This window comes from Hylobates moloch, unplaced genomic scaffold, assembly GCF_009828535.3.
Source record: "Hylobates moloch isolate HMO894 unplaced genomic scaffold, HMol_V3 SCAFFOLD_17, whole genome shotgun sequence".
Taxonomy (NCBI): Eukaryota; Metazoa; Chordata; class Mammalia; order Primates; family Hylobatidae; genus Hylobates; species Hylobates moloch.
Window position 1 is genome coordinate 34785539 of NW_026652292.1, and position 25090 is coordinate 34810628.

The window sequence follows — 25090 nt, forward strand, 5'->3', positions numbered from 1 at the left end:
CATCTGTCCATCCATCCTTCTTATTTTTTAAAAAAATTTTAATGACCAAAACAAAGTATCTAAAACTGCAGCTTCTCAAAGAACCACTTGTTCTTGCCCATCTGTTCCTCTCTTCAAACTTGACCTTGGCCTCCCATTGGGACTTGTGGTTAAGAGCAGGATCTCTGAAGACATCTTTATTGATAACAGTTTTGTTCAAGGGGATATCTGGTGGCTGTAGGGGCGATCTGAGATGCCATCATCAATGTTCTTCGCAATGACAGCTTTGCGCGGAGTAGCATCTGGCCAGGACCACCACCAGTTTCCCAGGTTTCACGAACTTGCCCTTTTCAACAGCAACCACTCAGGCCTACAGCAGAAAGGTCCTTCTTATTTTTTATGCATTTCAAAGTACGTTACAGACATTGGTACGCCAAATAATTTGTTTTTTACATCATAGCTTCTATGATTTTTCTCTTCTTCCAAGCTTGTGTGCAATTATGACCATATTTTACCTTCATGCCACCTCTCATCTAGAAAACCCATTTCACCAGACTCACTGAGTCCCATTTCAGGCTCATTGTAAGGAATAAATAAAACAATAAATGCAATACTCCTACTGTATGAAGGTGTCCAATAAATAGTAGCTAATCCTGCTGTTGTTACTAAGCAGTAATTAGTGTTTTCTTTTTACTGAATGGATTGGGGTGCCTAAGGTTAGCATTAGTTTCCTCGAGGCTAGATTAACAAAAATGATCCATAACATGCTAACCCAGCTTGGTTCCCTTCTGTGTTCGTCAAGTTTCTCCAGGGAAACAGAACCAATAGGCTATAAATAGACATGTAGAGAGATTTATCATGAAGCATTGGCTTGCATGATTATGGAGGCTGAGAAGTCCCATGGCCTGCCGTCTGCAAGCTGGCAGCCCAGGAAATTTAGTGGTGTATTTCCAGTCCAAGCCTGAAGGCCTGAGAACCAGAGAGCCCATGATGTCAGTTCCAGTCCAAGTCAAAGGCCCAAGTACCAGGAAGCTGATGATGTAAGTCTTGGTCCAAGTCTGAAGACCAAAGAACCAGGAGCACTGATGTTCAAGGTTAGAGAAGGTAGATGTCCCAACTGAAGAAGAGAGAGCACTTCCCCCCACTCTTCCTTTTTGTTCAGTTCAGAGCCTCCGCAGATTGCATGATGCCTGCCCAGGTTGGTGAGGGCAGATCTTTACTAAGTTTACTGATTCAGATGCTCATCTCTACCAGAAACACACTCACAGACACACCCAGAAATAATGTTCTACCAGCTATCTGGGCATTCCTTATCCTAATCAACTCGATACATAAAAATAATATCACATCTTCCTTCCATAGGAGTGAAGATCCCCTCACCCTAGGCAACTGGCATGAGCTTCGTGTATCTCGCACGGCAAAGAATGGAATCCTACAGGTGGATAAGCAGAAGGTAGTGGAGGGAATGGCAGAGGTAAGAACAGCACACCTTTTCTCTTGATGGTTAGTGTGAGCCAGATTACTGTTTTCTGCCTGTCTTAGTAGAAAAGCAGCAGAGTGTTGTGGTTAACTACACGGACTTCAGTGCCTGTGTGACTTTTCTATTGCTTAGCTATAAATGGGAATAATAATAGTATGGGCCTCATAGAGTTGTGAGGATTAAGTGAGTTGATACCCAATAGGTTTAGCACTTACAAAATTGCCTTTCACCTGTTCGCCTCCCACCTCCACCTTTGTTCTTATCAGCTACAGCAAGTAGTAGGTAAGAACATGGACTCTGGGGTAGGGCCTGAGGTGCATGGGGGAGGCCTGACGAGAACAGGCTGTAAGTCCAGACTCCTGGGGCTCAAAATCTGGCTCAATTACTTACCAGTGGTGTGAGCTCATACTGGTTACTTGACCTACCAAGGTTGTTTTTCTTGTCTCAGCGTTATCCTCTTATCAATGGGGATAATGGTGATGATAACAGTGCCTACTTCACAGAGTTGCTGTGAGAATTAAAAGAATTATACATGTAAAACACAACAGTACCTGACACCAGGTCAGCACTAAATAGCTTTACGTAGTAGTAGTAGCAGTGGTGGTGGTCGTGGTGAATAGTGTATGGTTATGGACTCGAGAGGATAGGATTTCTACTTAAGTTTATAACTTTTGTCCATGATTTTAATTCTAAGGTTATGTTCAAAGAAAACATTTTTAAGAGGAAGTCAGCGAGATTTGCTTTAAACTATAGCCTGCTAGGATTCTACAAACACACACACAGTTTATAGTTCCTTAAAAATAGAGGGGACTGGCCGGGCGCGGTGGCTCACGCTTGTAATCCCCAGCACTTTGGGGGGCCGAGGTGGGCGGATCACGAGGTCAGGAGATCGAGACCACGGTGAAACCCCGTCTCTACTAAAAATACAAAAAATTAGCCGGGCGTGGTGGCGGGCGCCTGTAGTCCCAGCTACTCGGAGAGGCTGAGGCAGGAGAATGGCGTGAACCCGGGAGGCGGAGCTTGCTGATACACCTGGGTAAGATGAGACTCTGTCTCAAAAAAAAAAAAAAAAAATAAGGGGTTAGTTCCCACCAGTTTTCATTCTGTGCAAAGGAAGATTTGCAAAGGACATTGACAAATTTGGGTATACTAATAAGCAAATAGACTAGTAGAAAAAAGGAAAGGAAAGAAAAGAGACTTTTGCTAGGGAAAGAGGTACTTGATTGGAGAGAGAAGAAAGAGGGACACATGTGTCCAGAAGCCAGCCTGAGGGGCTGCAGTGGTGGGAGGACCAATTGGAACCAAGGGCCTCCTTGGGAATGAGGGGAATCCCAAATTGGGTTCTGTTTCAAGAGATGGGCACCCTTCACACCTAGAAAATGCTCCATATATATCTGTGGAAGGGAGGAAGGGTGGGGGGAGGGAAGGAGAGGGAGGAGGGAAGAAAGGAGGGAATGAATGGGAATTGATTTTAAATGGAGAACCGGAGTCACTTCTGGTGCAATCCAGAACATTCTAACAGCCGACTTTAGTCCAAGACAGAATTAGAAGCTCACGAGAATACACCTCACTGTCTGTTGGCTTAATGATATAAATCCAATTGTATCTCTATAGATCTTAGTTGCAAACATCTGTAAAACAGGAACAAAAGCTGAGGATGGGAACGTTTGTAAAGAGTATGGGCAAGGTCCATGACTATAAATAAGTTACTCTTCAGGACACAGTATTTACTATTAGGATCTAAGAGACAACACATAAGTAAAAACCACACCTCAGAGTTTCTATCACTGCACATCAGCAAAAGAGCATGAAACCAATATGGTGGCACCTGCACCCTCCCTTTTGGCTTTTTTTACCTCTGGTGGCATGTGGGTGAATGGAGTTGACTGGAGTTTTAAAGCAAAAGGAACCCACAGGAAGGTGTGGCTTTGGTGTGTGCATTGGAGGGGCGTTCTGCTGAGTCCACTGTGAACCAGGAGTGGGAAGGCCAATGCCTGATCTCCATATGCTAAACCTTCATCAAGTCTTTTCCACAAGGAATTCTGCTCCCCCGCTGTCCATATCATATTCGAAGTGTGGCCGACAGGGCAGTGGTCTTAGAGCTCAGAGACAGGTAGGGCAGGAGTTAGAGTACACTTTGAGGGGCTAACCCAGGACCTAAGCACCTAAGAGCCTGTGTGCAGACTAAACCTGACCACCAGACTGCTCAGCTGGCAGCTCTGAGAAATAGCAGAAGCCTGGGCTTGAGTCCGACTGTGCAAGACGTGTAGAAGAGCAGTGCTTCTGAGGCTTTCAGGAAACTCCAGCCTGGAAGTTTGCTCAGCTTTGCAAACTGCTTCCAGCCAAGCCAAAGTATAGGATCCAGACACAAAACCCCTCACTGCAGAGCAGGCCTGGCTTTGGTGGGATATGTTTGCTTCTCTCCTGTGGTCCCCTCTTGGGCATGGCAGCTGCAGCCCTCCCACTTGTCAGCAGGAGGGTGCTGCACGAGGATTTTGATGAGCAGCCAAAAGGAACTGCTCCTCACTCCACGAGGCCCCAATGCAATTTTTTTTCCCGGCAGTCAGCTGCTCTGAAACCTCCTTGACCCTGCGTCCTTCCTCCTTTCCTCTTTCCATCTTATTTTAGCTTTTGTGTAAGAGCAATGACAAGAGAAAGATGCCTGTGGGTTTGTGGTGACAGTTACTGACTGGTTCAGTATTCTGCTGGGCCACAAGAATTCCTGAAAGCCTTTATACTTCTTTGATAACCTCCTAGTTAAGTAAGAACCCTCAAAGCTGCCCGAAGGCTATTGACAGAAGGCATTTTGGTCTATTAATCTAATTGAAATTTCCCTGGGCTACCTGGCTGGACCCAGCCCCGGGGCGCTCCCTAAGATAAACAGAGCTTCCTCCTCCATGACTCGCCTGTCTTCTCTTCTCTACCCTTGACATGACCCCAGTTTCATTCTCCTCCCTCTGGCCAATGATCTTCCAAAGCACAGACCTCTCTCTCTTTCCTGCTTAAATCTCATTGCTTTTTGGGTACAGTTCACGCTCCTAATGTGGCGTGAAAGGCTCTGCATGCTCTGGCCCCCTCTCGCCTGTGCCTTATACTCACATTCCCTCTAAGCCCCAACGTCTTCCAGTTTCCAGAATGTTAACTCTTCCTTGACCACCTCCCCTACTCCCTGTGTCTAGGGTGGGATATGAGACTCTCGTGTCCGGCACCCAGGTGCACCCATAGCCACCTGTACAGTTCTTCCCAGTGCTGATCTCACCTGCTCTTTTACTTGTCTGTATTCCCTGCTTGCATAAACCCCTGCAGGGCAGGACTGGGTCTTTCTTATTTTCTGCTGTTTCTCCAGCACTTAACATAGTGGCTGGGGCATATTATAGTAAGCGCCTAATAATATTTGTTAAATAAATGATCAAAGCTGCTACTATTTGTATTTATTTTATCGTAAATCCAAGAAAATAAGAACTTAACATTACCTAAAGTGTGTTCATTCCCAGAGCTCTCAAATGTAAGGATTTCTCACTCACGATACATATCCACCAATGGTGAGCTGCAGCTCTAATCTGAGATCCAGGCTGAAGGAACAGTGGGAAGGAGAAAAGGGCATGATGAACTACTCTCTGGCTCTGAAAGCTTCTGCCCAGAAGTGATTCTTTTCTCTTCTGCTCATGTTTTATTGGCTATAAGAAGTCACACAAGCTCATCTGAGCTGATAGGTTAGAGGCAGTCTTCCTGTGGGGAGGGGTACCTGTGAACGGTAGTGCAGTCTGCCACAGTCATCATGACATCGCTATGAGGTAGATACAATGACTCCCATTTTGCACACAATGAAATGAAGTCTCGGAGACATTAAGACTTTCACCAACATTCAGGCAGGTGGTAAGTGGCAATGAGAAGCACCGTGAAAGTGAAGCCCATGTGTAGACAGGTTGTCATGATGGGTCTCGAGGCTCTGTCTACCATTTTGTTCCCCAACAGGGAACCGAAGACCCATTTGATCATTTTGAACATCTGTTTGAAAGTCATACCGTGCTTTGTTTTTCATCTCTTGGCAGGGAGGCTTCACACAGATTAAGTGCAACACAGACATTTTTATTGGCGGAGTCCCCAGTTATGATGATGTGAAGAAGAACTCTGGTGTCCTGAAGCCTTTCAGCGGGAGCATCCAGAAGGTACAGGCATCTCTTCCTCATGTTTCCTGGGCCACCCAGACTGTAGACAAAGAAAGCGAGGATTGTGATCAGTTTCATCTGCTGCACCCAAGAAAGACACTTTGAGAAAGTTTTAACATTTTTAAAATTTTATATTTTAATGCCCACAGCGTGGCTTTCCAACCTCACTTTCTTAGAACATCTGCTCCTGGGTCTATGCCCGGCAGACATTCCATGAATGCTACTTGGTGATGATGAATTTTTACAGCAAATCTACTAAACTATATTAGGACTGCTGAGGGAGTGAAATGGCATCAGGTGTCTGCAGATACTGCCACAGTAGGGAAGGAGGTGGATGGAGGTGAATGGCAACCTTGGCTCTGCGCTTCTCTTTTGCGGTACTTTGCAGTTTGCTCAACATCAGAGCCAGTGCTCATCCCCACCCCCACACTTTAGCAGTTGGTGTTCATTGATCATGTAACCAAGCTCTTAAGAGCATAGACTAAAGAGTTCTTCCCTAGAAGTTTCAGGAAAAAAAACATTCAGTGAAAGATACTGACTCCCCTGCTCTCTCTCTTTTTTTTTTTTTTTTTTTTGAGACCGAGTCTCGCTCTGTCACCCAGGCTGGAGTGCAGTGGCGTGATCTCGGCTCACTGCAACCTCCATCTCCTGGGTTCAAGCGATTCTCCTGCCTTAACCTCCCGAATAGCTGGGATTACAGGCGCCTGCCACCACGTTTTTTTTTTTTAGAGAGTTTGTCTCTCGCCAGGTGAGTGCAGTGGGAGTCTCGGTCACCCCGTCTGCCTCCAGTTCACCCTGTAGAGACAGGGTTTCACTATGTTGGCCAGGCTGGTCTCGAACTCCTGACCTTGTGATCTGCCCGCCTTGGCCTCCCAAAGTGCTGAGATTACAGGCATGAGCCACTGCTTCTGGCCTGCTCTCTGTCTTTTATTCCTTCTCTTGGGACTGCCCATAATCTCTGTGGTTATGAAGACTTGCTGTCTGCAACAGACCTGACCTGCAGCTTGACTCCCCAGCCCAGGTGGGCAGAACCACCAAACACCGGGAGAACAAGGATCTGAAGAAAAGTATGTTTAGTTCCTGGATGTTAGCTTCATCCTGTTTTCCTTTAGTGACCAATGGTGGCTAAAGGATCCTTTTTGGACCTGAGATGGAGCATGAGGGAGGCTAAGGTGAAGGAGGAATGATGAAAGGGCCCCTGGGGCTGTGATCATCTTGTCTCCCATCACAGTGTCAGGCCCAGTCAACATTTGCTGACAGCCACATGTTTCCCTTTGTTACTGAACTTCGAGGTCTGTGATACCTCAGTTCAGACCATTCTCCCCCATGAGTGGGATTGGCCATGCTTAACCAGGTGTTTCACATTCTCACGTAGGCAACAAGCTGGGATGCTAAGACGTTTCCCATCCTCTGCCCGCTCTTCTCAGGCTGTGCTGTCCCCTTCACGCAGCACACACAACCCTCTCCCTATCTCCTGCTAGAAAGACCACCCTCTCCTGCCTGATTCACGGGCTGGGCCATGTCCTGTAGTGAACAGTGCCGTTCTTGGCTTGTCTCAGCACATATTATGCAGTTTCATGGTCCTTCACTTGCAGCCTGAAGGGGGGAGATTGTAGAAGGATCCTGGCTCCTTTCTAGCAGCTTCTTCAAGATTCAGGACTGGAGAAAAGTTTTCTCTCAACCCTCCCACTGCTCTCCAAGGGCCAGGCAAGCCTTTGGAAGCTTAGATTCGTGGCAGGAAGTGCCATTGCTAACCTCTTATGACCCCTGGGCAGTGGGGGTTCTCCTGGGAGGTGTTCTTACTGTCTCGAAGTTCTGCAAAGCCAGCAACAGTTCAAAGTAAATCCATATCCTGAATCAAGGGCTGGTAACATTGGATCCATTTATTTGGGGCTAGGGAACCCAGTAGCCCCTCCTCATAATTTGTCAGTTTCACTAGAGTCACATTGCAGGGCAGAAGGTGCAAGGGAGCTCTTGAGCACCAGTAAATCCATGCACAGTGGGGTAAAGAATGCGACCTGCGTTTCACTTTGGTTTCTTAAGTGGGGAAGGGAATGTGCAGAGGGAGCAGATTCAGGAACGTCAGGGAAGGAGGATAACAGGAGTGAGTGGGACAATCGGGGAGGTCCAGCTGATGGAATTTTAGGAGACTGCTTGAGAACATTAGTTGGAAAACATAAAGGAGTACACTAGAAAGTGTCTCTGGATTCCACAGCCACCGGGAGCCAGGGTGCCCTGTTTGACTTCCGCCTCCGTAACACTGTGTTTTGCACTCTCCCCACTCTGCTTTATATACCAGTGTCTCCCAACCTGGGCTGCATCTTCTGAGGTGACTCTCAAAAACTTCTTAAAGTTACTGACGACTTGGTCTCACCTTCAGAGATTCTGGTTCAATGGGTCTGGGCGGGTCTGGGCATTAGTATTTCTTAAGAGACCCCCAGGTGATTCTAATGTGCAGCTGGGTTGAAATCCGAACTTTGTAGTTCTTGGGACTTCTTTACAACCTAACCGAGTGGCCAGGCTTCCGGAACCAGAGGAGCGCTTCACTCCGCAGATTCTCCCAAGTGGATCAACTTGGGATCACTTCAGCTCCTGCATAGATGACAAGACTATAAAAGTAGAAACTGGGCCTGGCGCGGTGGCTCACGCCTGTAATCCCAGCACTTTGGGAGACTGAAGTGGGTGGATCTCCTGAGGTCAGGAGTTCGAGACCAGCCTGGCCAACATGGTGAAACCCCATCTCTACTAAAAACACAAAAATTAGCCGGGCGTAGTGGCAGGTGCCTGTAATTCCAGCTGCTTGGGAGGCTGAGGCAGGAGAATTGCTTGAACCCAGGAGGCAGAAGTTGCAGTGAGCCGAAATTGCGCTACTGCACTCCAGCCTGGGCAACAGAGAAAGACTCCATCTCCAAAAAAAAAAAAAAAAAAAAAAAGTAGAAACTGGACTTAAAAAAAATTTTTTTAAATCTCCCTATGTGTAGCTCAGGTTAATGTGCCAAGGGAAGCTTTAGAAGACTACAAAGATATTTCTCAATTCCTGAATTTCTTTATGTTTTTCTCTCCCAAGATCATCCTGAATGACCGAACCATCCATGTAAAGCATGACTTCACCTCCGGAGTGAATGTGGAGAATGCAGCCCACCCCTGTGTGAGAGCCCCTTGTGCCCATGGGGGCAGCTGCCGGCCCAGGAAGGAGGGCTATGACTGTGACTGCCCCTTGGGCTTTGAGGGGCTTCACTGCCAGAAAGGTATACTCAGGGGTCTGAGGCACAGCTCCCTGGAGGGAGTGGAGGGAACGGACAGCCAACTGGGGGACCACAACTCTTAACGGAAGAGTTGTAACAGTGGTACAACCATACTGGTTATTTTGATCAATTATTTCAATAACTTATTAGATGATTATTTATAAACTACCGTAATTCCTTAATAAGAGTTAAATGCTGAAATACGTCTGCTAACAGTGAGTAAATAGGTTCCCCACCCTCTGCCCTGGCTCCTTCCTTGAGAATCACCTCATAGTCTAGCAACCCAAGAGTTAACCCATAACAGAGTAGGGGTTTCCAGGACTTTTGCATCTGAGCCACTCCCAGAGCCTATCCTGATAGATGAATGCCTATGCTTTGTAGACTGATAAATATTTTGACCCCTGTCTGTGAGTGCTGTATAAGAGAAACCTTGTCCAAATATGCAAAAACACAAATTATACATTAGTTGCTCCAAACTAAAGTATGCATAACCTGCTGTATAGTGCGATTTTTTAGGCTATCAAATTGCTGTGCGTCAGTTTTCTCAACTGTAAAATGGGAATAATAATGGCAGTACTATTGTGTGTCTAACACAGAGGGTTATAGTGTTGACTAAATGAGACAATGTATCCAGAACATTTAGAAGAGGGCCTGGTAAGTACTCAAGCAACCAACCAATACTGGTCATTATTATTCGTGGGGAGAAAAATAAAATCCATTAGCAGGTGCTGTGGGCTACTCAGTTTCCATCTTGCCCTAGACTGAAAGCCAGGGCAGGTCATAGACCATGGGACCCTGCTGGACTTGCTTTCTGTACCTGCTTATGGGAAGCTCAGGACATGGCCCTGGTATCTAGAATAGGCTTCCCACATATATCCATCATATTGGGCCTTCATTTTTCAGTCTTGGTGTGGCCTTACCTGCCCAGGAACTTAAAAAAAAAAAAAAAAAAAAACAAGCCTGGAAGAAATGAAGCAATGAGCCTCTGAAGGAATGTGCACTCTTTCCTATTTCCAGGTTCTTGATTTTTATCAGAATTAGGGCTTAGAGGAAAACTATAAATTACAGGTAGTTATGTTGGTATATGGAATGGTAGAAGTCATTTTGTCATTTTGCATCAGTCTTGGAAAATATGAAAGATGCCAATTTGCCGATCGGAAGACTTAGTAGTATTTTTTATGTTTAAATGAATTTGAAATCTACATGGCAAATCTTCGTTGTATTTTTAGCAAGGAAGAGTAATTGATTCATTTGTGAATTATCCTGATTAGAATCCTAACAAGCAAATTGCTGTTGAGCTAATAGGTTGTACTTACAGAGATTTAGCTGAAGAGTGGCTCCTTCATTCAGAAAATTGGGTTTGGATTTCGCACATCAATGTTTGAATTTACTAAGTCTCCAATTTTACCACAGGAGCTTCCAATTTGTGCTTGCCTTATATCTAACATTAATGGTCAATCTATAAATCCTGGACTTAGATGAACATTTAGCACTGGAAATTAAAGGGAGAAAGAAAGGATAATGTGTGATCTTGTTAGCCCTCATTTCCTGCTGCAGAACATTAGCCATAACGGAGATAAAGTGCTCACATTTATAGCTTTGTAACTATAGGTTCAGGTTCAATGAGAAGCAAATCTTACCAGAATGTTGGGGCAGATCCCAGTGAACACCTGCATCTGGCAAGATCTGTGGGAATGGATGATGGCAGAGGGAACTGCAGGACATTGGGGCCTCTTTTCCTGCAAAGCAGTCTAGAACCAAGATTGGAACCCAGATGAGCCAGCAGCCACCCTCCATGTTGAATTAGTATCGGATTGTGTTTTGAAATCAAGATACTGCTTCTGGGAAGATGGCATCCTTCCCAAATCTGAGAAGGTTCATACATCAGAGGTATGGCCCCTATCCCATAATTTCCTCTCCATCATAATGACTGGAGAGGATTAATGGGGCTCTGCAACAATTTTTCCAGCTCCAGCAGGTAGCAATTGTGGGCAGTTGCCATGCCGACTGCTATAACATTGGGGAAAGCATTTAGTCCCATTGTAAGGACTGGAAAGAAAAGGAAAAGAGATGGGCGATTATGTTGTTCCATAGAGATGCAAGAGAATACACAGAAAGTTTGCGTAAATGCTTGGTTTGAAAGACCAGGAATGGTGAGAAGCCATCCTTGGTTGTCAGAAAGAATCCTGTCTCATCCAGCAAGGTGATTTTTAGCCTCATATATTTAAATGTTGGGGTTTTTTTCTGCTTTATAATCAAACCATGTTTCAAAAGCAAGAACCTGTTCCCAGTATTCCAACAGAAGTTAAACCAGTCCTTTTACATGGAGCAAAATAGTATAGAAATAACCAGCACCAGCCCTCATCCAATCCATACAAAAGGGCACCTTGTTCATGAGGAATTTCGTTTTCTGGATTGTCAGTGAGTCTGGGTCTTTTTCAGCCTCATCAGAGAGTGTGGCAAGTGAGTTCCACAAGGGCCGTAGTTGGACAATATGACACTTGTTCCCACCTCTTGGTAACTCAGGAGAGCAGGGGCCAGAAACTCAGACAAATCCTGGAGCAGTTCCAGGCACTTAGACTACATGGCGGTTTCAGGGCCCCCGCTTTTCCCTGTGGGGTTGGGGGCAGGAGCAGGAGAGCCTGACCTAGACCAAGGGGTGCACTGAGCCCCCAATGAGTGTCTGAGAGGCTCTTGGGACGCCACAGGCTTCCTGTAGCAGTGGCCCCTGCAGAAACTCAAACCTGTCTGTCCCACCTTCAAGACCCACCAGGACAGGAAAAGCCAGAGGTTCTTCTTACTCCCAGCTATGACTTCAGGTGCCTTCCATTTGGTGGGTTTCAGTTTCAGGCATCTTCTCCACCCCATGCACTACCCCAATACCTAGGCCCCCTTTTTTCTCAACAAGGCCTTCCCCATCAAAAATTACTTCCATACTTAGAGATTTCTTTCCTTTTTTCTCTACTTGCATCCAAGTGGACCCATCTTGTGTCCCAGTTCCTCAGAGCTTGTGTATCTAAGTAAGTTACTAAAATGTTCTAGAAGAATTTCACAAAGCACATGTAAAAAGCTAAGTTCTGAGGAATATTAATCGCTGCTTTGTGTACACACACACACACATGCACACGCACACACGCATTCACATACACGAAATAGGAGGAGGCTTCTACGGTGAAATACACTTGGATAATCCTGAGTAAACAGACAATTCTCTCTCTTCTGCAGAATTTCTCAGAGCCTTTGCTATGCTCTGAGTGTCTAAGAGGTGAGTACAGGACACAGATGTTTTCTCTGGGTTCTCCCAGTCTATAGTGGACAAGTCACCTGGGAAACTAACCTTTGGCCCTTGCTTCCCTTCCCTGTGTGACTAGAACAGCTTCAATTCAGACTGTGCAGGATCCCACATACCACTAGATGGCGGTGTTTCTCTGTAGCAGGTGGCCCCGCACAAGACAGCCAATAGCTGTTGAGACAAAGCTAGGCTTAGCGCCCGTACTCATCAGGGGCACACAGTCCTCAAGTATCCAGTGCTGCCTGATCAATACTGACCTACCACACATGCAACATTTAGGGCATTTATATTTATGTTGTGTTTACTTGAGTCACATCATGTTCCAGGCTCTGATTTGGGTGATTTTTTTTTTTTTTAGGTCCCAGTGTATATATATAAAAAAAGCTTCTGTAAATATAAGAAAACTCTGTATATAAAACCACAAATTAATAAAACACATAAATTAGGCATACTAAAGGGAATTTCTCTTTAATATAATTTAATATATTAAATTTCGTATCATTTAATATATTATATTAAAAATTAATATACTAAATTTTAATATTTAATATTAATATATTAATATTTGATTTAAAATATTAAATTATATTAACATGATATGTTAATATTTAATACTAAGTATAAAAATTTAATAAATTAATTATTTTAATATATTTAATTTAATATATTAGAGTATATTTAATATATTAAAAATAAGTCATTTCAAATGAATTGGAAAAGAGAGATTATTTAATTATTGTTACACAAGTAATTTGGTTGTTACATAGGAAGAAAATTTCAATTGCGTTTATCTTACGGATGAATTAAAGAGTGAAACATGCAGACATACACATTAAACAAATACCCAGACTCTTCACTGCAGTCCTTCAGCTAATGACCATGTTGGCTGTTCCCGGTCCCTCATTCTGGTCATTTTCTCCTTTAGTAATTGGAACTTGTAATAGCACAGTTCTAAGATGGTTCCCAAGATTCCTGCACCTTTGTTAGGGAACCAGGAGCATAGGAGAGCCAGGGTGACACCATTTTAAAAATCAACTCCATCTTAAAACTAGCAAGGTACATTCCTTGTCAGTCACATGGCCATGTAAAATGTCTATGGCTAAGGAAGCAGCTTAGTAATGTCTGCAAAGACAAACCCTAGGACAACCAAACATTCAGATGCCCTGATATCGCATAACAATATATACTTTTAAGATGTTTAGAGTCAGACCAGGCACGGTGGCTCATGCCTGTAATCCCAGCTACTCGGGAGGCTGAGGCAGGAGAATTGCTTGAACCCGGGAGGCGGAGTTTGCAGTGAGCCGAGATCATGCCACTGCACTCCAGCCTGGGCGACAGAGTGAGAGTCTATCTCAAAAAATAAAAAATATAAGATGATTAGAGTCATGCTTTGATGCACTAATGCACTAAAATGCGAAGGATAACTTCCTTTAGAAAACATTTAAACCAACTACAAGAGCCAAATTCAAGGGAATTTCTTCTCTGTGGATGGTATATCATTAAACACCCCCAGAATGGGAGATCTGGGGGTGTTTAGTGTAGATGTTGGTCTTCAGATAGTTGAAGGGCTGCTAGTTTAGGGAAAGGTTTTGTTTGTTTTTACTTTGTGGCTATCGTCAGCATACTATAATAAAGATCTCTGTCCCTAGTAGAATGGTCCAGCACGGGAGCATGCCACCTTGTGGAAGAGTGAGCTGCTCACTGTGGGAAGTGTTTGCTCTGGCGGGATGGGTATCCATCAAGGATGCTGCTGAGAGGAGCCCTGGTTGTTGGGGAAGTTAGCCTTCCATGCCCTTCCATGCCCTTAGCTTTCCTTTGCTAAGGTCTTGTGAAGGTGGGAAAGAAACAGTGTTCCCTTCAACTCTTTTTTTTTTTTTTTTTTTGAGATGGAGTCTAACTCTGTCACCCCAGGCTGGAGTGCAGTGGAGTGATCTTGGCTCGCTGCAGCCTCTGCCTCCCAGGTTCAAACGATTCTCCTGCCTCAGCCTCATGAGTAGCTGAGATTATAGGCATGCCCTACCACGCCTGGCTAATTTTTGTATTTTTAGTAGAGACAGGGTTTCACCGTGTTGGCCAGGCTGGTCTTGAACTCCTGACCTCAGGTGATCCACCCGCCTGGACCTCCCAAAGTGCTGGGATTACAGGTGTGAACCATCACACCTGACCAACTCCTTATAGTCTGTTGGGAATTCCAAGTTCCTCAAATGGAAAATTTGCTTTGCCTGGACTGTAGGGCTTCTGGCTTGGAGGCTGCTGTCCACTGGGGTGTTTTTGTGGGTGTGTGTCACCAGATGGCACAAGCTTTTAGATATAAATGTAAGAAAATGAAAAAAACACATTTCAACTAATCAGTGAGGCCACTGCCACAGAAAAAAGGCAATGTAGAAAAAATTAGGTATACTGGAAATGGTAGAGAGAAGTGGGGAATAGGAAGAGATTTGTTGAAGGATACAAAATTACAGGGAGATAGGAGAAATAAGTTCTGATGTCCCACAGCACTATAGGATGACTATAGTTAACAATATTATATAGTTTCAAATAACTAGCAGGAGGACATTGACTGTTCCCAGCACAAAGAAATGATACATTTTGAGATGGGATGGATATGCTAATTACCCTGATCCGATCACTATATATGTATCAAAACATCACTATGTACCCCATAAATATGTAAAATTATTATGTGTCAATTAAATTTTTTTCAATAAAATAAAAGCAAAAAAGTTAGGTATAGGGTTAGGTTAAAATATAATCATGTTGGCCAGGCGCAGTGGCTCACACCTGTAATCCCGGCACTTCGGGAGGCCCAGGTGGGTGGATCACCTGAGGTCAGGAGGTCGAGACCAGCCTGGCCAACATGGCGAAACCCCAACTCTACTAAAAATACAAAAATTAGCCAGGCATGATGGCACATGCCTGTAGTCCCAGCTACTCAGAAGGCTGAGGCAGGAGAATCGCTAGAACCCTGGAGGCAGAGGTTGCAGTGAGCCGAGATGCGTGCCACTGCACTCCAGCCTGGGCAACAGAGCAAGACTCTGTCTCAAAAAATAATAATAATAGTAATGTTTACAACATTTAAACCAACTACAAAGAGCCAGAAAGGGCCCAATGGTCACTTCAAGCTCTGATGATTTTGGATGTGAATATTTGTCCCTATATATACTCACTTAAATGAAGCATAGTTTGACCACTTTTTATTCAGTGGTGTTGTTTCTGGAGGGTGCCTCTGCCTTTGTTAATCACAAAATAACCAGGGGTCTGGAATCTTGCAAGGGGGGATGGGGTGGGAATGAGGGCGAGATTTTCCACTTGGGAGAGAGAAGAGGCAGCTAGCTGGCTTATGGTTCCTTTTTCACATGCAGCCTAGAGCCAAGAAAAGTAATACTCATTGACAAGGTAAGTGACTCTCGAGCAAGGAGCTGTTTCTCTAGATTTAAAAGAAATGCAGATTGTCAGTTGAAGGTGAGGGAGCCTCCAGAAGTGTCAGACAGCTGATTCTAAACATCTTCTTCGTCTACTGCCACCCCCACCTTCATTAAGCCAAGATGAGGCGGGGAGGCGGGTGGCTGGGTGCCAATCATGCTGAGGAGAGATTTCCAGTGGTTCCCCGCGGGGCTCATATTCACATCCCTAAGAGGACGTTCTGGACCCTCGGGCAGAGCTTTGTGAGAGAAACAAGGCTGGCTTCAAGTGATCTGCAACCAGAGTAATAGGGATTTGACAAGGACTGTGAAAGGCTGACTCTCCCTGTTCTCTTTCATGCTGGCACCGGGCAGAGTGTGGGAACTACTGCCTCAATAGTAAGTACAGTAAGTCCTATGAGAGACTGCGAGAGCGCTCTGGGCTGGGGCCAGGGCCTGCCAGGGCAGGCCAACCGCATGCAGGGGGACCCGGGGTGAGTGGCCTGGGAGCTGGGACATGCCTACGCGTGGCGGGAAGCCTCCCCGCCGGCCAGCCAGAGGACACTTCTCTCCTGAGCTGGGGGCTGAGCCGGCAGCTGCTGGGGGCGCCCACAGACCCCCTCGGAAGCTCATGTGCAGAGCCGATGTGTGGCAGGCACGTCCCGACCCTTGCAAGGAGTTCAGGGGAAAGATGGCTGTAGGCCATAGGCCCACGGCCACGGCCAACAGCAGCAGGGACCGGCCCTGGCTGTACCTCTCCCCGCTGGGGGTGAGCCAAACTCCCCAGGGACTCCTTGGTTCCGTTTAGCTCCGGGAAGGCCTCCCGCGCCGCTCAGCTTGGATCTTCTCTCCTCCTTCTCCCTTCCCAGCCATGGTGTCCTGAAACGAGGGGCCCGCTGCCCCCGCTGAGAGCTTCCTTCCACCTCCTCCATTTTTGCACTGTTACCTGCCGCCCTGTCCTCCTCCTCCCTGGCATTTCTGTCTATTCCTCTGGGTCCATTCCCTCCTCTCCTTTTCCGGCGCCGCCTTCTTTCCTTTTCTGTGTCCCGTCCTTCCTTGCCCGGTGGCTGCCTTCTCTCCCGGGTGTCTTCCTCGGCACTTTCTTCCCTCCTCTTCTTGGTGCAGCGTCCCTTCTTTCTCATTCATCCCACCCGTTTTCCTACTCGGCTCCTTTCCCATCCTCTTGCCATTTTGCCTCCCACTCTTTTTTCCTCCCTGCTTCCCTTCGTTGTCTCCTCTTCCTCCTACCTCCCTTAGTCAGAAGGGAGTGGCTGCGGGTGCAGCTCTGAACTGTGACAAGAGCCCTTCACCTCCGGCCCCGCTACGTCCTTGCAGCCTCAGGCCCGCTTCCAGGGCTGTGCTGCTTCACAGAACCACAGAGCCATTTCTTGGGTAGTTACCTCCAAAATTGTCTTTTAAATTTTCTGTTTCGTCCTTTGCTTTTCTTGTTTTCTTTCCTCTCTTCCTTTCTTTTTTAGTTTTTATGAAAGGCTCTGGGAAGCTGCCAACATAGGGACTTGTACTTGGGGACCCATTGTCATCGGCTTTGCTGTTTCCGCTCTTTTTTTATGTTTGAAGGTTAATCTGTATGAGTGTTCGTAGTATCAAATAATTCTACATTTCCTCTCCAGGGTGGAGAGTCCTTCGTTCAGTGTCTTCTTTGCACCAACCATGTATTTTCGTGAAACTATAACGTGTTTTATAAGCCTTCTTTTTCTCCCTCATTTTGTACATTTCTTTGAATTTGAGATTTATTCTACCTTAATTTCTTTAAACCACCATTTCTGTATCTTTCCAAAGAGGAAAGAGATATTGCTGTTATTTCTCTAGCAGAAATCCCCTAGTCTCATCCCCCATTCATGACATCACACACAGCTACTTAAACTCTTCTTTTGCTACTATGTGTAAAAGGATAATTCCTCAGGAAAACAAAGTGATGAGAGTTTGGGAGGAAGAAAATGCATTTCTAAAATATTGGAAAGTTGAGAGGGGGCCGGAAGCCAGAATTAAGAAGAGCTGGTCAGGTTCAAGGCCTGGTGCTGTCTTAACTACGTGACCCCAAATCCTCCATGCTTTCTACTCCTCACTTTCTTCTTCCATAAAATGAGAGTAACCAACCCTTCCCTTGCCCCATACTACCTGCGACTTCATGAGATTGTAGTGAAGATCTTGTGAAATAGACCAGGCACAGTGGCTCATGCCTGTAATCCCAGCACTTTAGGAGGCCGAGGCGGGTGGATCACCTAAGGTCAGGAGTTCGAGACCAGCCTGGCCAATGTGGTGAAACCCCGTCTCTACTAAAAATACAAAAATTAGCAGGGCTTGGTGGTGGGTGCCTGTAATCCCAGCTACTTGAGAGGCTGACGCAGGAGGATTGCTTGAACTCAGGAGGTGGAAGTTGCAGTGAGCCAAGATTGTGCCATTGCACTCTAGCCTGGGCAACAAGAGCGAAACTTCGTTTCAAAAAAAAAAGATTTTGTGAAATACACTGGAAAGTGATTGGAAATGCAGGAGTCCAAGCCTCATTCATAGTGCTTTAGCGTCTCTCGAAGTCCTAGCTTAAAAGGTTCTGCAGCAAATTAGCTTTCAAGAATCCTAGTGGGCCTGATTTAGGGATTTGTTTTCTCTGCCTCCCTAGGAGAACATCTGGGGTTATCCCCAGCTGGTCCCCACATGGCCCAAGACCTGCTCTTTGGCTTCCAAGAATAATTGGGAACAGTTCAAGTTTCAGCACATTGTGAGGCCTTCTCAGCAGCGCTGAGGCCAGTGGCAGGGATAAGACTTCCCCAGGAGGGAAAAATGGGGGAGAAGCCAACCCCAGGCCATGGGACCTGGCAACTGTGAACCTGGCCAAATATGAGTGCGGCCAAAGGGAAGGGGCTGATGAATTGTTAAACATCCTATTTCCAGGAGCTGGGTGTTTTCCTGCCATGTGTGTGACTGCAGGGGTCAAGAGAACCACATACTATGTAACCTCCTTTTTCTGTTCTGTCCCAGCGATCATAGAAGCCATTGAGATCCCGCAGTTTATCGGCCGCAGTTACCTGACGTATGACAACCCAGATATCTTGAAGAGGTAATAAGCTTCAACAGGCACCTTCCTCAGCTTTCTGGGGGTAAATTTCTCTATATCTTTCTCAGGGCTTTTTCTTATATTTCTTGCCAGAAGCTAACTCTCAAAGAAGACCATTCAGCCATGGCCTCAGGGGAAAAACACACACAACGTGAAATAAACATAGAAACTAGAGCAAAATAAAACAAAAAACAAACTAAACTTGAGAAATTGACCTTTCAAATAACCTGTTACAAACAATCCAGTATCTTTCTGGTCAAAGGGCCTGGAGAGAGAAACACGACTGGTCCCAGAGTTTCCAGTACTCAGGCTTTGAGAAGCAGTGAGAATGTGATGTCCCTGAAGCCTGAGTGATGATTATGATTCTGTGAGCAGGGCAGTTCCGTGCTGTGCTGTGGCCAGAGTGTGCAGCTCCGACCTGGGCCAGCAGCGGAAGGACAGACAGATCCAAGCTCATTCCCTGCTGGGTCCATACCTACCCTGCGTCTTCATCAGCAAAGGTCTCTTGTCCTCTTCAAGCTCTGGCCAGTTCAGTGAGAGGCTTCTCAGCTCTCTTCATGTGGGTGCAGGGAAATGTCCAAGTCACAACCATGGCATCTCACCCCTGCTGGCAGAAGTCCCAGCCCTGGCCTGGAGTCCTCGCTCTTGGTTTGGAATAGCCTTTGACATGGCAAAATCCTCAACTCGGTCAAGCTTGTCTTTGGCACTTTCAGTTTGCCCCTTATCTCTTTCTTTCCCTTCCCCCAGCTCTTTGTGGTTTTTAGTGTGCTATTCCCCTTTGTGCTCCCCACACAATCATTCTGGGATTTTCCTTCCTCTTCAGATCGACTGCATCTTAACACACAAGGGCAAATCTTTAAGCGAAAGGCATCCAGTTCTTAGGGTGGAGTTTGGTGGCTTTTCAGGGAACAAAAGGTGGTTGGGAGGAATTCTCCTAGGGCATTGGATGTCCCTGGTAATGCCAAACACACACCAGGCAGACACTGCTTCACTTCTCTAATCCCAGGTTGTATTTATCTGTGTTGTCTTGGCATGGGGACTTAGGTAAAATGGATTCCCAGCCAAGAGAGACCGTCCTCTTTCTTCAGCCCTTTCTCTCCAAAGATGGAAGGTCATTCAGTCCCTAGAAAGCAGTGACAGGGTGAAAGGGGCCCAAGCCTTCAGTCTCTGGGGGTTAGTGAGAGCAGGAGACATAAGGCCCAAAACCACAGCTACCTCGAGTGCCATAGTGTGTGTGTATGTGTGTGTGCACATGCGTGTGTGTGTGTGTGTGTGTGTATGAAAGTACAAATGCATGTATGTGAGGCTGCAGGTAAAAGTCAAGTTCAAGGTCTATTTCAGTCAGATATCTTTGGTGCCAAGTAACAGAAAGCTCAGCTTAAAATGCCTTACCCATGAGGGATATTTTCTATTTCATGTCACAAGGAGTCCAGACTTACACTGGATCTTGGGTTGATTAATTAAGAGAAGCAGCTGTACCCTCAAAGATTCCAATCTCATCCCTATTTCTTGCTTGTTGTTCTCAGCGTCTTCTCCAGAGGCCACTCCCCAGCTGCCCATAAGCTGCACATAAGATGACTCTGACTACATCCAGTGGAAGTCAAAAAGATTTTTTTCTCATATGACTCTTTTTAAAAGAGAAGGAATTCTTCCCAGAATTGTATCTCACTGGACAAAAGGGATACAATTGTGTCTCTTCTGTGCTGCCACTTACCTGCCCCTAAACCAATCACTGGCAAGAGAAATGGAAACCTCTTGATTGGCTTGTAACCAATCAATATACCCAAGGCAATGGGAGAGGGAAGGAACCTGAGCGAAAGTCTGGGCAAAGCAGGTCTCTAGGGAACAGGTCAGTGCTAGATTGTGCTGCACCTGGCCTGGGGGACCTCGCTCCTCCCTCACCGCTCTCAGGCCCTGCATGGGGAATGCAAACTTGGTCTCTTCCTGACCTGACGAGCTCAGGCTCTGGGAAGCCTAGACAATAGTTCCCTCCACTGTTCACGATTGAGGACACTCTGCAGACACAGACCCAGGTGTGTGGGACAGACAGAAGGATGGCTCAAGTGACTAGAGAATGGACAAAGAAACTTTTCCAATGACATTATGCTAGTAGCAATATTAAGTTATGTTTCCTCCTATCTCACCCTTGATTCAAGGACCTCAGCCTTCCTCTTTTCCCTGTGCAAGATGAAACACTGATCACATTAATAAGAATGAATTTCTGAACTAGTCTATTCCCAAGCATTGCTAAGAGCACGTCAGCCTGTGAACCTATTCCCAGACGTGGCTGTAGAGCATGGAGCCGGCCTAGCCTGAGCACCCCTCCTTTCCTCGAAGCTTCCTGTTCTTCTCCACCCTGGCTCTGCCTCAACACCACTCCAGACCATTCACTATCAGGCCATGTTCCTTGTCTGAGACGCCATCACTTGGGTATTTTCCCTGTCTAGACCTTGTCCCCAAGGACAGTCACCAGCCAGAGCTGGCCATCCACAGCCGCAGTCCTAGCCCAGAGTGGCTGCCAATTTGAGTCTCTTGGTAATTAGGAAACACACGTTCTGTTGGGGAATGGGGCCCCTGAGTAGTAAAACAGGAAAGAGAAAAGAATGAGGTGTGTATGGGGGTGCAGCCTAAGCTGTGACATTGGCCATAGTCTTGCTAATCTGTCACTGAGCAAATGCTGTCTGGTGGGGTTCACAGTGCTTGGGGAGGGAGACTGCTGCCGAGTGAGCAGTCCAGACCTTCAGACCCGTGGTGCGACTCGTGGTGATGAAGTAAGTGTCAGAAAGTGCCAGACTATCCTTACATCTGGTTCCTCAGGGCTGGCAGACAAATCTGGAATTACTCGGAAACAGATGTTGGTGGTTGATTTGGTGGATTTGTTTGTGTATTTCCTCCAGGGTGTCAGGATCAAGATCAAATGTGTTCATGAGGTTTAAGACAACTGCCAAGGATGGCCTTTTGCTGTGGAGGGGAGACAGCCACATGAGACCCAACAGCGACTTCATTTCCTTGGGCCTTCGGGAGGGAGCCCTCGTGTTCAGGTAACCTCCTCTCCATCTGCCTTCAGCAGCACCTTGCGATCTTCTCAGACATGGCAGACCATGCCAAACAGAGTGATTCAGAAGGGAGCCAGAGCACAGTCTGCTGGAATTGGCTGAAGCCTGAAGCTTCAAGGCTTATTGGAAGCTCCTGGTCTTTCTTTCCAACATTCATCTTACAGAGCAGCAGTCAGCAAACTATGGCCTGCAGGCCAAATCTGACCCACCACTCTTTTTTGTAAATAAAGTCTTGCTGGGGCCGGGCACAGTGGCTCACGCCTGTAATCCTAGCACTTTGGGAGGCTGAGGCGGGCAGATCATTTAAGATCAGGAGTTTGGGACCAGCCTGAGCAACATGGAGAAACCCCGTCTCTACTAAAAAATACAAAAATTAGCCAGGTGTGGTGGCAGGCACCTGTAATCTTACCTCTGCCTCCCTAGTAGCTGGGATTACAGCACGTGCCACCATGTCTGGCTCATTTTTGTATTTTTTGTACAGACGGGGTTGTAAGAGAACTTGAACCCAGGAGGCGGAGGTTGCAATGAGCCGAGATTGCGCCACTGCACTCCGGCCTGGGCAACAAGAGCAAGACCCTGTCTCAAAAAAAAAAAAAAAATGAGCCACACATGGCCGCATGAGGTACACTTTCCACTTCTCATCTTTTTTTTTTGAGATGGAGTCTTGCTCTGTCACCCAGGCTGGAGTGCAGTGGCGCGATCTCAGCTCACTGCAACATCTGCCCCATAGGTTCAAGCCATTTTCCTGCCTTCCCCTGAGCTTCCAAGGGGCAGGGCCTGTCTCGTGTAATATCAAAACACTTCTCTAGAGATTGTCATGGCACATCCTCACACGAGGTTAGACATCGCTCATCTAGACAGTGGCTTTCCAAGTGTGGTCTCCAGACCAGCAGCCTCAGCATCACCTGGGAACTTGTTAGAAATCCACATTCTCAGGCCCCACCCTGATCTACTGAACCAGAAACACTCTAGGGGTGGGGTCCAGCAATCTGTGTGGTAACCGTTTCCCCAGACCATTCTGATACCCTCAAAGCTTTGAGTTCCATGGGGGAACTCAACAACTAGGAAGTATGTTGGCCAGGCTGGTCTCCAACCCTGACCTCAGGTGATCTACCCACCTCGGCCTCCCAAAGTGCTGGGATTACAGGTATGAATCACTGTGCCTGGCTTGTTCTCTTTCATTTATATATAGTCTATGGCCATGTTCATGCCACAATGGCACACTTGAGTAGCTTCAATAGGAACTGCATGGCAGAGCCTTAGGAATTAACCGTCTAGCCCTGTGAGGAACAATTCTGTGCCCTTATTCTAGTGTGTTACTGCTGCATGCTCCCTACTCATGAAATAGGAAGGGGCAGAAAGAGGACTTGGATACTGCCAAGCAGGAAGGCCAAGCATGAAAGTGAGTACTCAGCCTAAGACTCAGCAGCTCAGGAAGGTCTAAAACCCTAAGCTCCAGGAGCCCTGACTTTAAATTCTGACTCTGCTCCCTGTTAGCTGTGTAGCTGTGGGAAGGAGAATCCCTGCTTTCAAGTCTCCTGCTGCCAGAGGAACAAAGCACAGATTCATGTCTCAGAAGACCCATCCAACATGAAAGTTTTGTAAATACTTCTTGGGTGTTACTGATAAGGCAGTGCCAGAAGTTCTTCCCTCTTTTAAGTGAATTTAGACTGTTTCTAAATTTGTCAAATGCGTAGCTATGAAGTAGTTAAAGAATTACCTGAATGATTTCTCCCCACTCTTCTTACCAGATTGGGTGAAAGCTGAGTTTCCAAGGGGCAGGACCTGCCTGTCTCGTGTAATATCAAAACACTTCTCTAGAGATTGTCATGGCACATCCTCACACGAGGTTAGACATTGCTCATCTAGACAGTGGCTTTCCAAGTGTGGTCTCCAGACCAGCGGCCTCAACATCACCTGGGAATTTGTTAGAAATCCACATTCTCAGGCCCCACCCTGATCTACTGAACCAGAAACACTCTAGGGGTGGGGTCCAGCAATCTGTGTGATAACCGTTTCCCCAGACGATTCTGATACCCTCAAAGCTTTGAGTTCCATGGGGGAACTCATTTCTTGGACTTCTACTTCTTAATTCACCCTCTGGTGACTAAATGATATGAAAGTAATTGAATTGAAATAGACAAAGGAGGGATCATTAAACAATGGAGAAGTTGAAGACTTAATTCTGGGGCTTCTGTTGGTCCTGTGCTAAGATTACTGACAGCCCAAGTAGGATAACAGAAATCTTTCTGTTTGAATAAAAGGCATTTTGAGAGGAAATGTCACTTGTCCAATGTCATGCTATTCCCTAAATAGCAGAGCATGCTAAGTGACTCAGTCTTATGATTGTTGGGGACTTTGGAGAGTCGTATGTAGTTGAGGCTGGATGCTGGCAGGTGAGAGGCAGCTTCTCACCATCTCCACCTTCCTGTCCTCCATAGCCTCCCACCCATTGCTGGCCCAGAGGTTGAACACAGAGCTCTTCACACCCTATTTCAGGCTGGCTGCCTTGAAGCCATTTTCTTGTGGTTTTCCTGTGGTTAACCTCATCAAGGCCTCAAGTACTTGATTGTGCCCAGAAAAGAGAACTGAAACAGTAGCTCAGCTGTGGGTGGGATGGTCCAACTTCCCCCTAAACTGCCAGCTGAGCCTATTCACCACCCATTCTACCCCAGCAGGGAAACAGCTCCCACCAGCTCCCATGCCCAGCCCTGGAGAGCCCCCTCCCCTCTCCCACCTGCTTAGGATCCTTCAAACAACTCTACTTTATCCTGAACACACTTCTTGTTACCATTTCTTTCTCAGGATTCTGAAAATTGGCCCTCTGTTTTTCTTCTATTCCTGGAGTTCTGATTGTGATCTGTGTAAGACACACTGCTGAACCCAGGCCGAGGCCGACTTCTGTGCCTGCTCTGGTCCTGGAGCCGCCCCATCGCTGCCACTCTGTTCTTCCTCCATCTGGGCTGTTATCCCACCGCATCAATGTCCCCGATGCTGATGTAGGGAAGCGTCCCAGTGGGCTGGGGATAGAGAGGAATTCCATTGTAGGCCAGTGGTTTGAAGATGTCAGTGGTGTGCTGGGCACCGGGGTCTGATTAGAAACAAGCACCCGGGTGTTTCCAGGACCCATGCCCTGAGAAACAGGGTCTGAAGTGGCTTTGGAATCACACATGCCTGATCCCCTATGTGGGCTCATGCAAGTTACCTAAATCTCAGCCTCTGTCCCCTCCTTGCAAAACGACAGGGTTCGCTGTAAAGATTAAATGAATGAATTCATGTAAGGGGTTCAGTGCAGGGTCTGGTGTAGCTAATTAATGATAATGATAAGAAAAATTATGATCCTTGCTCAAGCATTTTCTGAGTCTTAGAAGCCTTTACCTCAGAGAGAGAACATG

General features: G+C 46.4%; 1 protein-coding gene and 1 pseudogene across 3 annotated transcripts in view; one reads left to right on the forward strand and one right to left on the reverse strand.

Moving 5' to 3' along the window:
• Positions 1-25090, forward strand: part of EGFLAM (EGF like, fibronectin type III and laminin G domains) — a 60694-nt gene that overhangs the window by 24728 nt on the left and 10876 nt on the right. For all 3 annotated transcript variants that reach the window (XM_058430126.1, XM_058430125.1, XM_058430127.1), the window contains 5 exons: positions 1342-1453; positions 5512-5628; positions 8696-8876; positions 18564-18642; positions 21537-21680. In XM_058430126.1, the coding sequence (XP_058286109.1) occupies positions 1342-1453; positions 5512-5628; positions 8696-8876; positions 18564-18642; positions 21537-21680 (633 nt within the window). The remainder of the gene's footprint in view (positions 1-1341; positions 1454-5511; positions 5629-8695; positions 8877-18563; positions 18643-21536; positions 21681-25090) is intronic.
• On the reverse strand, positions 60-500 carry LOC116457085 (large ribosomal subunit protein eL27-like; annotated as a pseudogene).